Source organism: Lagopus leucura, unplaced genomic scaffold, assembly GCF_019238085.1.
Source record: "Lagopus leucura isolate 7727_CA_CO unplaced genomic scaffold, USGS_WTPT01 Super-Scaffold_741, whole genome shotgun sequence".
NCBI lineage: Eukaryota > Metazoa > Chordata > Aves > Galliformes > Phasianidae > Lagopus > Lagopus leucura.
The window spans coordinates 7,124,321-7,138,465 of record NW_024962256.1 but is presented as its reverse complement, the minus strand read 5'-3'; the positions used below and the strand labels follow the sequence as shown (position 1 = coordinate 7,138,465).

General features: G+C 41.5%; 1 protein-coding gene across 2 annotated transcripts in view; it reads right to left on the bottom strand.

The window, feature by feature from the left end:
- Positions 1-586: 586 nt before the first annotated feature.
- Positions 587-14,145, bottom strand: part of GRK5 (G protein-coupled receptor kinase 5) — a 161,406-nt gene continuing 147,847 nt past the window's right edge. For both annotated transcript variants that reach the window (XM_042863942.1, XM_042863943.1), the window contains 4 exons: positions 9,278-9,415; positions 6,765-6,902; positions 5,805-5,936; positions 587-4,960 (listed from right to left, as the gene is read on the bottom strand). In XM_042863942.1, coding sequence (XP_042719876.1) covers positions 4,862-4,960; positions 5,805-5,936; positions 6,765-6,902; positions 9,278-9,415 — 507 coding nt within the window. In that variant the 3' untranslated portion in view covers positions 587-4,861. The remainder of the gene's footprint in view (positions 4,961-5,804; positions 5,937-6,764; positions 6,903-9,277; positions 9,416-14,145) is intronic.

Genomic DNA, 14,145 nt, shown 5'->3' with positions numbered 1-14,145 from the left:
AGTTCTACTTGAACAAAGTTAAGAATGAGTGCCTGAGAATCAGACACTTCACTGTGTCAGCAAAGAATGATCTGCAACTGCTGATGGCACTCTTTGCCACAGTTGCTGGTGGAAGGGATGACTGCAAAACAAGATGGGATCAAATTGTTCTTATGGATACCTGGCATTGTCCCTGAACTGCCAGTTAGCAGGCATCTCTAATCACTGCAGTATTGAGCTCTGCCTTTCAGTAACATTCAGTTTGATCTGCAGTAACTGGTACGATTATCTTCACACCTTTACCAGCTTCACAAGCAGGTTCTTGTTCAGCAATCTAAGTCATATCCACTTTTGCAAAAATCTTTTTTTAGATAACCCAGATCAAGAGTGTACATATAAAAGTTTATTATTATTTAGAATTATAGAATTACCAAGGTTGGAAAAGACCTTCAAGATACCTACTCCAACCATCCACCTACCACCATTATTCCTCCACTACACCACACTCCTTCGTACCACGTCTACATCTTTCCTGAAAACCTCCAGGGACAGTGACTCAGCCACCTCCCTGGGCAGTCTGTTCCAGTGCCTGACCGCTCTTTTGGAGAAGAAATTGTTCCTAATATCCAACCTGACCCTCCCCTGGCACATCTTGAGGCCATTCCCTCTAGTCCTATTGCTAAATTTGTATTTGTTACTTTACCTTCATTACTTCTTTGTTTAAAAAAGCTTTCATACAACCAGAGAATGGAAAAATTCTAGAAGACTTAATTCTTCTACAGAGACACTATACAAAATGAATGTTCATCTGTATCAAAAAGTGTGCAAACTGGTAACTGTTCATTAAATTACTTAGTAAAGATTTAAAGATAAAGAAGATGCTTGTACAATTCAGGGTTAGATGCAAAAGATTTCTGATTCTTAAAATGAGCTACGTTTGCTCATCTGTCTACTTAAATCAAGCAGCTAGACCTGAACTTCTGCATTTTTTGAAAGAATCTATACTGTAACTGAAAAGAAGATAGAGAATTAATAGATTTGGAAAGCTATTAAATAACCACTACTTCCTGCTCCTTTGCTATGTGCAAACCCACATCAGAAACTATTCACTTTGAATCAAAATACTAGAAATCCCCCTACAAATGCTCTCCAAGATTGTAAAATGAAATTATAACTCTGTTATTTGAGATCTGCTGAACACCTGTGGCTCCCAGTGTTTTTGAATTTGGCTCAGAGGCAAATGACAAATGTCTCTGGAAGCAAAGCAGGGCTTCAGCCCTGAACTGTGTGTCCTCATGGTCACTCTATAGGAGTGAGAGGACTGTATTGTGCGTCTGAGGAGTTGAACAACGACTTCAAAAATAATAGAAATCAGCAATGAAAAGACAATCCTGCAGGCTCTGTTGACGTAGGCAAACCCCGACCAGAAGATTCGGAGGACTGCTCATTACCACTAATGATAATGTAATGATGTAAAGATCAAATCTTTCAGGGATACTGAGTGACTTCTGCTGATTAAGCATCGTAATACTGTTCAAAGTTTGTCACAAAAGATAGCAACAGGGATGCAGCATGAAATCTCCCTCGGCTGCTCTTGTTCTCTGTCTCTCCTCTTACCCTCTCACTGTTTCCAAAGGGCTGGGATTCAAAGGGACTTAATCCCAGGCTTGACTCTTCAGGTGTGCATAAGCATCCTTGTCCCACACGATCCTGAAGGTTCAGGATACCAAACTAGCATAATAAATTCCATGTATCAGCTGAATGCAGCTGTTGTCATCTGAGGACTTTGCATTGTTCTTGTCTTTACTGTTGAGTCCTAAACGCTGAGTAAGGAACAGGCCAGCTGAAAGGAGAGCAGGGAAGGCACATCTGTTGTCATTCCCCGTTGTCATATAAAGAAGTCATCCACCACTAGTTAAGGCCGATAGCATCTAAGAGCTATAACACCATCTACATCTATTTTCAATTTGCTCACCAGCTTTCACTAAAGGTTTTATTATTATCGGGATTGTATTTCCCAAATGGGTGATGGTAAAAAAACCAGAAAATTCAGTCTTCATGTGTCACATTGATCACACATAGGAAATGAAGCTTTGAGGACATCTGCAGTCTTATCAAATTTATGTTATGAAATATTAAGGGGCTAAGACTTCTCTCAGCTGTCATTTTTTCTTCCCCATCGTGGGATAGGTAGATATTATCTGCCATATTTTTCTGATGAAAGAATGTGCTTGTCTGTTGCTGTGAAGTGAGATGATGGTAATGGAGAGAAGAACTTAGGCTTTCACTCTAGTTCCCCATCCAGCAACCCTTTCCTAGCATCAGTGCAGAGGATGAAGCCAGCTGAGGGTGCACAAACTTACAGTATGCAATGCTACTAGAAAGTGATGTCTTAGAATGATAAAAATAGATTTGAGCTGCAAAACCCTTAAAGCTGTCTAAGATGTAAGATATGCATCTTGTTTCAGGTTCATATATATCCATGGTCTGGTTATGATACATTCCTCTACTTCTCATCTACATATCTTCAAATCAGGTGAAATTCCACGTGTATTGAAGAAAGTCTGTGAAAATCTCTTGGAGCAAGTGTATTTTCATGCCAAGGAGACTTAATCTTGCAGACTTAGGTGGCTCTACATCAGGCTGTGAGAATGGAATTGGAGGTAATAGTCTGCTCTGTGCACAGCTGCTTTCATTTCTACAGTATTAATTCCTCTCCTGTTGAGAAGCTGAAACCATTATATTTTTAGTTTATAGCTGATTAGAAAGTTACTCAAAATTCTCTTTGTTACTGTTTCTCTACAACCTTGTATCTACTGTATAAGATCTTCAGTGCCATCATCTGACATGGGAGAGTAGCTGAAGCTCTCCGTGAGCACCATCTATATGGGAAAAGGAATTTCCCTGCCAAATTGACCTGAAGAAAAAACAGGAACATATTCTTGGTGATCTTCTCACATACTTTCTGCATATCTACTAGTGACCAGGAAAACTGGAGGACTTTGTAATGGTATGGACTTGCATCTTAATGTATTTTACTTCAGAGTAAGGCACCAAAGCCCCATCTTCCTTCCTTAACTTTTTCCTCTGTAGGCTGCTTTATGCAAATCCTGACCCTGATCTAACTCTCTCCCTCATGTCTTCAAGTTGTTTTAACATCTGATTCCTGTGACTATCACTCATAGCTTTGTCACTGCTAACCTGCATTTTTTTTAACCCTTCTGCACTGGCCAGAGAGATAGAACATAACATATAAAATGAATAATCTAATGAACCTTGGCCATTTACTGGAACAGTGCTTCCTGGGGTAACTGTGCTGCTAGCTAACGTGGCTTTAGACATGTCAAGATGAGCATCAGATGTTCCTCACTGACCCAAGGGTGAACTTATCAGTCTACTCTGGTGAATACTGTGAGGTGAAGAACCCTCTTTTGCAGAACATGCTGGGCTACAGAGACCTCACTGGGTGCACAAAGGTTTTCCAGTTCCTATGAAAGAGAAGGAACCGTATTTTTGATGCTTGAGCATGATTCAGGTGCCTCAGGTACCACTACTCATCCTGACTGATCCTGTTTGTAAGTGGGAATAACATCTTCAAAAGTGGTTAAAGGATCCTGGGTAAAGAAAGAGGGAAGAAAAAGTGGGAAGTCTTGTTTCATAACTTACATTTAATTCAATTAAGTTGAGGACTTATTTGAGGGGAACAAGTAATGTATGTTTGATATGACAAAACAAAGTGCAGACACAGGTTCTGCTACTGCCCTAAAGCAGCTCAGACCCCACTCTCAGTCTCCACAGGTCAGCCCTAGGGAGCTGACATGAATCTCATGGTGCAAAAACTAGACTATTGCATTTCTCTCTTGCTCCCTGTTTGATACGAGCAGTGATGAAAAGGCCTTGGACTTTTGTCCGCAGCACAGAGAACGCTTTGCTCTCATCATAGTGGGTGTAGGATTCAAGCCCCTGAAAAACAAATGGTCGTTTGCTTTCCCAGTCAACTCTCACTCAGTTTTGTACTTCAACAACAAGAACAACAACAAAAGTGAAGAAGGGTTTAAAATAGAGTACACTTTCTAAAAAAAAATATTATGATGATCTAACAATGTTAAATACAAATCTCAGCTGTGCTGGTCTGTTGAGATCACAAACCTTAGGCATAGCAAGGAGTATTCTTGAATACATCAAAGCCTTGTCAGCATCTTTTCGCATTTAATGCAAGACATTACAAGTTAATGAAGAGGAGAAACGTATGCAGTGTTGCTGTAAACCAAATATACAGATGTAAAATAATTAAGAATAACCTGTTCTGTAAAAATGCATGTCAATAAAACCCAGTCTGATAAAGTGATTTATGAACAGTTTTCTAGAATCACTAAAAAGAATGATTTCTCATTTGAGGCTCTGGAAGTCTTGAGTCACATTTTTTTTCTTTTAAAAAATGTCTTAAAACACATGGCTTTACAGCTGCTGCTTGGAAAATATACACCTCCAAAGTCTGACTTTCATTTAAATACAAATGTACAAAATGTAAACTGAGACAATAGAGAAATTTACAAAACTTTTCTTTAAAAATAATAAAGACAAAATTCAGTTCTAGTATGATGCTATTTAAATACGTGCAAGTAGTCATGTTCATTGAATTTCTATTGCAATGTTCTAAATAGACAAATTTGATTCACACAGTCTTGAGTGCCACCTCCGGAAACAGACCTGAGTGGAAATTTCTTCTTAAAATGCGAGGCTCCACTGGAAGGAATGGGTAGAAAATCTCCATTTTGGGGAGATTCTTTTTTTTTTCACTCAGTGGTGGATGCTCTCTCATCCATAGAAGCTTCATAGATTATAGTGGAAGGACGCAATGTTTGATAAAACTGAGTCAGAACTAGCTGCTTCCAGTGGAGTTTGAACTCACGTGATTTGAATTTATGTGGTGATTTAAACTGGCCTTCGAATTTGAAGAACTCTTTGAATTGTTCTGATGCTACAGAAAGATGAAAAAAATGACAATTAGCCTCTGTAAACGTGCCAAGCTTTTCATTTGATGGTGATAATGCACTGAATGCCCTGTAAGATCTTTGCATGAAGAACTCAGGGTGTAAAATATTCCTTACTTTCTTACATGTATTCTCGCTAAGTCAGGAGGACCATGGGAGTTCTTGAGACACATGAATTCCAGGAGTAAAGTCAATTCATTGCAAAATATCAGTATCTGCTAAATCTGATTTAGAGAGGCTACCCGCCAATGATGAGGCACAGCTTTTACCCTACAGAAATACAGAAATCAGTCTAGGAATGTTATTTGGATTTGCCACAGTGCCACGTCAAAGCTGTATTTCACAAACTCTCTGACTTCACAGAATCATTGAATCATTAAGGTCAAAAGAGACCTCTAAGATCTTTTAATGCAACTGTCTTGGTTGGACTTTGCTCTCCTTTTTAGAGTCCTGGATTAGAGCCTTGACTACATCATTCAGCTTTTGAATTTTTTAACACATAAATCAAGAGTTTTTAAGGAACTTATAAAAAAACATTTCAAAAAGCATTTCAGTAGACCACTGAAAAATAGTTGGAGTATGAAGTTTTCAGCCACTGGAAACAAAGCTGATGAAAAAAAACAAAGGTTCTGGTCATTAAAGAAAATATCACAAGAAATAGGCAGGAAATTTGTGACTATGCAGTATTAGTCAGGAAGCTGCCAGGTAACCATAACAGCCAGCCCTCTCTAAGGTGTACTGTCTTCGTCACAGCAAAAATACCAGTAGAACATGGACATGACACTGGCCATCTAAACCAGTGTTCCTGATTCTAGTAAAAGAATATCTCACCTGTCGTTTAAATATTCTCTGTAGCAGTCCTTTCTTGGGTGGCTCCGGGGGGTAGCTTTTATTTAGGTCTGGTGAAATAGTACCATTTGGTCCAAACACATTTAGTTCTTTAAAACACTCCGTTTCTATCATCTAGTGTAATACAATAAGAAACAAGTCTGCATTAAATATATTCCAGAAGTACCAGTTTGTCCAAAGTCAGGATTGGGATCACTGTCTGCCATCAAAGGCTCGAGCAATATATTAGGGAATTTAACAGTTGAGCTCCTGTTGGTGGCTATGGAAGGTAAGTATGTGGTATGAAAAAGAGGCTGAATCTGCTCTGCATGTTTGCACATCAGTCTTACTAGGGCTGCCCCACATAACTTTCCATTATATTCTTTACTACTGTGGAGAATATTAGGTAAATTCAGGCATACCCACAAAATGCCTGTGGGCACCCCTCTCCTCAAGAGGATCTGCTGTTTGATGCAGAGTTGGATTTACGAAACCAACTGTTCATTCTGCTTTCATATCAAATAGAAATAAAGATTCAGATCTGGAAACCCTGGAACAATTCAAGATTCAGCCTGCAGATACTATTGCAGCTGTGGACCTACTGCAGGTTCAGAACAATAGGTGAGATGAGGATCACAAATGGAGGAGCTTCCATTAGGACCTCCATCCATCCTGTGGAAGTTCCTCTGAGCTGCTGTCAAAATACCTCAGTAGAAATACAGGAGAAGGAAGTACAGTAGGTTCCTTGCCAATTTACACAAATATGCACAGCCAACAGATACAGCCACCTGAACTTGACATCTGTGGTACATTATAGATCTTGAAAGAGGCCATTTGTAACTCATGAAATCATTAGAGTCTGGCAAGTTATCCAGTAGTTATATATTAGTAGAAATATATAGCTTCTCTTAAAACATCTGTTAGGGGTTTTATTGGAGTCATCTTACTATGACACATCCTTACCTCATTTTGCCATGGAATAGACACAGATCCTGTGGAAAACTTGGAATAGAAATCATCATCTGTCTGGTCCAGGTTTACTCCTTTCACTGTGGAGAATTGCTCGATGTCTAACACATCCTTGCAGTACACTGCTCTGGGCTATCTCAGCAGAAGAATTAGAAAACAGCAAGAGAAAGAATAATTCCCAGTCTGACCATGTGCTTTTTTCCAGTTTCAGACAAGTGAGAACGACTCACAACAAGTGACTTGCATCCTGCTTCTCTAGACTTGCTCTGCCTGCATGTTTATCATCAAAGGCTGATTTTGCTTTAAGCACGTTAAGAGTCCCACTTTGAAGTCTTTAAAGCATCAGTGCAGCCAAAGTGGGTTTTAGTCATCCATATAGCATATGGCAAAGAGGTGAGAGAAAAAGGACAGAAAGTGCAAGAAAATAAAAATCAAATCCTTCAGTACATTTTTTAGAGATGGAAGAACAGAATATTGAGTGACATGCTGGAGACAGCTCTGAAAAGGGACCTCAAATAGAAGTGTTCTGCTCAGATAGCTGCAGGTTTTGCAGTTTAAAAATTTAAAGGAATGTATTCCAACTGCTAAAGAAAACAGAAGAGGTTTGGCATTTTTCCATTGTTTTTATTAATAGCTCAGCTGCTGGAGGCTGTCCAGAATCACCTCTATTAACTCTTTTAACTTGGCTGCATTTCTTCAAATAAATAGTCAAATGGCTTCACCTTTTAAAACTACTTAATTTTCTGGGATTACAGGCAGGAAATTTTGCAGTGGTGCTCTTTTAGCTTATATTCCATCAGTCAGCCATAGAAAACAGAAAAAGTCATCACTAGCTACCTGATATAGCGTGGTCATTTGTGTGCTTAGAGAGCTTCCATTAGCAACACAGAGCTACACTTTGGTGCACAGGAATCACTGAGGGCTGGTTTGAGGGACTAGCCCAACCACCAAAATCAAGAACAGGTTGAATTGTACTGTCAACACAGGGTACAGTGACTGCAAGACCAGTGGGCTGAATGCAGTATTTTATCTGGAGCTGAGCACTGTGACCAATAAATCAAACTAACTCCTGATGAAAGTCCTATCTGCTGGAGGCTGCATCCCTCTGCCTTTCTGATGACTTCAATCCACAGCATTTTTGTGGAGACATAGAAGACTAGAAGAGGATGGAGAAATATGGCTTAGATTACAACTTCTGCCATTGGCTATGTAGCTTTGGGCAATTCATCTGACTTCAGTAAATACTTGGAAATCTATGGATGAAGTGCCAAATAATTTAAATTAGGGCCAGCTCCTGAGTTCCCAATAAATAGCCATAAAAATTTATGCGCCCCAGCTTCAGCAAATATGTCTCTAAGAGGTGCCTTCTGGGCCTTACATGCCACAGCTAAGCTTTTAATACACTCTGGCAAATCCCAAATTTCAGCCCAGAATTTTCTAATTTTCTACATCAGAAAGAAATAGTAGCTTGTCTCCTATTTCTTCCCACTAAAGCAGGTCATAACACCATGGGCTAATTGGCAGGAATAACTAGGCCACATAGTAAAATGTAAAGCAAAACCAGAGCAGCTAAAGTAAACTTTTGTAGCTTTTAAACCACTTTGGTTTGGTTGAGTTTGCAGCAATGTGAATGAGAGCTGCCAAGATGTTACTTTTCTTAATATGTTAAAATGGCAGTGTTTCCTTAGAACCGTATGGGAACTTTTAAGACAGGAGGCCTAGCCAGAAAGAAAGCCCTGCAGGAGGAAAATACTCAGATAACTCTGTACACTGGGGTAGAGAGCTGTACCACAAAAGGGTGGAAAAAGTTTTCTTATTACCAATGCAACAAAGACTTTCAGTATGTGGAATATAGACTGGAATATAGGTAAGGACTCAGTGTTGGGTTCTATTCCCCATGAGCACTAGCAAGTTCAGAACGCTGTCACAGGTCCAAGCGTTCTGCCTGAGGAGACACTTGATACCTGAACCTGCTTCTGATTTTTTGTAACAAATGTCTTTTTTTAATAAGAATCCCATGCATTCCTCAGCTCTTTAGAGCTTTGGACTTTGTAATTCTGATCTTACCTTTGTATACGTATCTATATACCTATATGTATTCTCATGGCTCACACCAGTGATTTTTCCTTGCACAGTCTGGTCCTAAACATATTCATTCTCTCACTAATACTGCAGACAAGGGAACAGAAAGGTTCCAAGTTTAAAGTTAGGGAACTGAGGCACGAGTGCTACAAGTGGTGCCTCCAGTATCATACAGGAAGACTGTAAAGTTAGTGGGAATGAAGCAAGACCCAGGATAACACCCTTCATAGGGACCCAACCACCATGCATGCACCCATGTCTATGGAGCAGCTCTCCTCTCCAGCCTCCCATCTCCAGCCCTATTGCTTATCACATCTTCCTAGGTCTGGTACCCATAGATATAGTGATGACATTTCTAAAAAAGATAAGTTTTGGAAACAACTCTCTTGAAATAGGCCAGTGGATGTCCCGCCTATCGTACTTACATCAGGAACAAAGGGAGGATCCAGCATTCCTGCTTCTAACCGCTTGAAATTCATGCTTTTAAAAAAAGGGTGCCTCTTCACTTCTGTTGCACCTTCACCTTGACAGCCCAGCCGCTGCTTCACATCTTTGGTGAGGAGCTGAAATATGCCAAGAAGATGGGCAAAAATGTTAGAATAGGAAGAGATTTTCAATAATATTTATATCTGCAGTCATTTTTTAATATGCCCAGAGGGATGTGCAGAGGAGAATAGTAATTGCTGCTATTTAATGGTCAAACTAAAATGGATTAGGATACCACTGTTCCAAGTGCTGGTTCAAACCTTTGGAAATTACCTGCGCTGAAGTGTTTGAAGTCAAAATAGTGATTGCTCCTTCTGCTTCCTTTCAGCAAGTACTTTCTAGACAAGGTCTGACATACTCACAATATATATATATATATTCATAAGTCCCATTTGCTTTATCTCTGTTCTTTCTTCTTCTTTTTTTCATTGCACTCTTGTAAGAATAGTTTTCCTGTGCTGCTCAGGGTGGGTTACTTCACTACCAAATTATATTCTCCTCCATTCAGTGCAGAATACTATGTTCTCATGAGCCCATCTCTGCTGAAGCCAAGGGGTGTTTTGTCCATGGCACTACAAGGTTGCATCCAGAAGATAGCTCAGAGCACCAGTACTAGTAACCACCCTCAGTCCAGCTTTGTTTGTTTTCAGAGCAGGGCAGTGCACCGCCAATTCCTGCTACAGCAAGTCCTGCCTACTTCCTGGGTACTCATAATGGAGCAAATAAGATTGACCAAACTCAGCTGCCTCAGTGTGTAAGATAAGCAGGTCCATATACACAAACACAGGGATGGCAGATCCTGAAGGACCTTGCATGGATGAAGCAATTTAACTGCAAGAAAACAGTTAAGTGAAGAACACTTCTGGCACGCGCTAGTCGGTGGATAAGAAAAGAGATTATGCAGCCAATTCTTCAGCAGAATGCCTCTTCTTTTATATCATGCGTATAGAATCAAGCAGGCTAAATCGGTGTCTTACGAGAGCATATCTAACAGCTGAAGAGGGGGCAGAGCTCAGCACACAGATGACTGCTGCAAAACGATGATCGTTTGTGACAAGGACCTTTCTCAGTGCACCGCTGAATTCAGGCAATGCAATGAAAAGGGAATGTTAACAAAATCGTTTCCATTTATTCCTTCCATTCAACTTCAAGGAAGTCAGCATGTATTCCCCTTGGTACAGCAGAGAAGTGTAACTCAGAGCTCATTGTAATCTGCCTGGACATTTCAGCTGCCTGTTGAAAGAGATGCATTACGTGTGCCTTAGCACAACAGAAAACGAGGTGTATATTGAAGACAGTTGTGTTTACAAAAGCGTTTAGATTAGTTCTGCTGAAGTCTCCGCTGTGAGGGAAAGACTAAATCCATGCACGAGGAAATAAAAACTCCAGTCCATTTCCGTGAGAAGGGTGTCTCCTGGAGTCAGGCATGCAGCCAGGCTGACAGGTATGCACACACTGCTCAGTTCTTTTGATACTCTGATTTTTAAATGACTGCTGGAGCTAGGGGCAGAGGCATTAACTCAAGCCGGTAGGGCGGCCTCACAGCCCACCGCTACCCCACAACCGCCTGGGAAGGGAGGAGCAAGGGCCAGGAGCTACGAGGCTGAAGCGCCTCCGGCGGAGTGGGGCGCGACTGCCGGGAGGGCCGGCGACCGCCGGGGGGCAGTAGAGGAAAAAGCAGCGCTGCGGAGTGCGGCAGCAGGCGGCGAGGCCTTCCGGTGCCCCGCAGATGGGACTCGATGGGTGAAGGGGCTCGGAGCTGTGCCGGGGACTCTTCTGCGGGGCAGGGGTTGTGGTGCCTGGGGGAAGAAAGGCTCACGTCTTGCTTCCTCTCCCGTATCCTGCTTTCCTGCTCCAACGCTAGAGCTGTGGTGTAGTAATCTTCTCTCGTGCTTTCCCCACATGGCATGTGCAGTCAGAGCTCATTGAAACGATTAGCAAAACTCCCCCGTCTTGCCCAAGGGAGACTCTGCTGCTGTGCATGTCAGAAGAGTGGTTTGGGTTTCCCAAGCATCTGTGACTGCCATGGTACCGAGCCCTTGGGAGTCCTACAGGTGCTCTTAATATTCGTTGCATGTGAAAGCCAGGGCAGTCCTGGCAGAGGCTTACTTAGAGAGCAAGAAGCAAATGGCTCTGGGAGGGCTGAAGAGAAGAAGCAGCGTTTTAGGAGATTAGGTAAAAAATCAGCCTTGCTTTGCTCCTGGTTGGGAACCAGGAGCCATGCAGCTTCCCTGCTTAGGACAAGGTTGTCCAGAGATGCTGACATCTCTCTTGAGGAGAGTTCCTGGAGAGGCACAACAGAAAGAAAATAAGAAACTGGGAAATTTTGGTAAGCTCTAGATGAAGCCAGCTCTAGAAATGACAACAGATGAAACTAGATGCATCTTGTGGATGCTAAGAGATAGGAGGGACTACAGTATCTTTCACAATGTCCTCACATTCTAACCTCTTTCTCCTAAGAATAATGAGTCTTGTAACATTTCCTGCAGCTCCAGAAGAATTCTGTAATTGTAAACCTGCATGTGAGCCTGAAATGTGCATTCCATTTGGGAATCTCTCCAGGAAAAGAAAATGGTGATGACACTTACACGTTTTGAGTCATCTCTACAGGTTTTTGTGCTTTTTATTTTTTAAATTCCTTTTCAAAGTATGTATTTAAAATGAAGAGAGCAGAATAAAAGCAATTACATCAGTCTGATGATAAGCCCTCCTAGGATGGCAATGCAGTGATCCAATCATACACAGTTTCCATCTAATTTTAGAGCCAGAGCCTATGGAGGATTCAACTGTGCTGCAGATTTGAAGATGGCTTAGGTCATCCAATCATGCATGAAGTTGATACCAAGCGGCAGAGCTTTATATCCTGGTAATAAAGACTCCAGATGGTACTGGATATATATAAGAAAGGATTTAGTCTAGCCTTCAGACAAAGCTTGACTAGAATAGGTCTTTCAAAGAAAAGTCCTGAGTAGCTTTGGTGAAATTACGTTAAAGTTCTTTTTCATGATGTAAAGATTTCTGATATGAGTGATGTAAAAGTATCAAAATTTGATCCCATCTGGGGATTCAAACTATGCACTGTCTGGGATGTTTTCCAGGACTTTATTTTGTTCATAGGACACTCCCTTTTAGAGGGGAACAGAAGGCCCAATTTGCAGACCTGATCCTTCCCATAGGGAAGTCTGCTGCCTCCATGGGGCCTGGGGAGGAAACAGTCTAGGAGTTTTCTGGAGCATGTGGAAGATAATTTCCTGACACAGCTAGTAAGAGAGCCTAGCAGGGGAGGCTCTCTAGACCTGCTGTTTACAGAGAAGGACTGGTGGGAGACAGTGGTCAGAAGCCTTCATGGGCATAGCACCCACAAAATGATAGAGCTGTCTATTCTTGATGAGGTCAGGAGGGGGGTCAGCAAAACTGTTATTTTGACCTTCCAGAAGGCAGACTTTGGGTTGTTAGTGAAATTGGTTTGGAGGGTCCCATAGGAGATGGTCCTGAAGGGCAAAAGTGCCCAGGAAGATTCCTGAAGAAGGGTCTCTAAAGGGTGCAGGAGCAGGCTGTCCCCATGTGTGCTAAAATGAACCAGTGTGGAAGAAGACCAGCCTGACTGAACAGGGAGCGTTCACAGAAACTGGGGGAAAAAGAATTTACCACCTTTGGAAGAAGGAGCAGGGAACTTGAGAAGAGTACAGGGATGTTGCTAGGATGTGCAGTGAGAAAATCAGAACTTAATCTGGCCACCATTGCAAAAGATAACAAAAGGTGTTTTTACAAATGCATTAACAACAAAAGGAGGCCAAGGAGAATCATAGCCCAGTGTAGCCCAAAGCAGAAGAAACAAATCTCCCTTATGCATGAGTGATAGTAAAGCTTATTGCAAAGGCTTACAATAGAAGATTTATTAATCATTGCTATCATCTTTCGCAACAGCAATAATAATCATTTGAAGAGTGAGTTATTCTGCCAAGAATTATTCTCAGGCAATTCTAATAATCTTTAAAGTGTAAAAATGTGTGGATAAGTTGGCTTCCAGGTACAAAACAGAGAGGAGGGATGAAAGCAGCCTGTAGTAGTTGTAGAAAGATAATAGTGTTTCTGGTGGTGTGTGAAAAACAGAAGAGGTTGCTTTTATGAAGAAAAGAAACCATCATCTTTCATTTGTCTGGGGAGGCACTTCAGGAAGGAAACAATTACAAAACTGCTGAGGTTTGGAAGGGACCTCTGGCTGGTGTCTAGTCCAACTCTGGTTCTTCTCAGAGTTGCTATGAGCAGGTGCAAGGCCCTGCTCAGTGTTGGTTGTCCTCAAATTTGAAAACTCCACAGCCCATTTTGGCAACCTGTCCCAGAGTCTGACTCCCTCCACAGGGATAAAGCATTTCTTGATGTTCAGAGGAAGCCTCCTGTGTTTCAGATTGTGCCCACCGTCTCTCCTCCTGTCACTGAGCACCACTGAGAACAGTCTGGCTCTGTTCTCTTTGCACCTTCCAGTCAAAGATCCCTTTTGTGGACTAAAATGGGAGCTATAGGAATAAGAAATAAGAGAAAAGCTAGTCTGCAGGAAATGCAGACAAACAGGACGCTGTCAGAGTGAGAAAGGCAGACCAGTAAGGACCATCCAATACTGTTGACTTGTATGCGCTTCAAGTCACATCCTTGGATACAAGACTGCACTTGTCAGGGGAAACATGCATGTACATCAGTGAAGTACAAGTCACAACAATGAAAACCAGGGAGCATTTCCTAGAAAGACTGGATTTTTTCAGAGGAAAAAAACCAACAAAACAAAACATGAAGCTGTTATGTTATATGG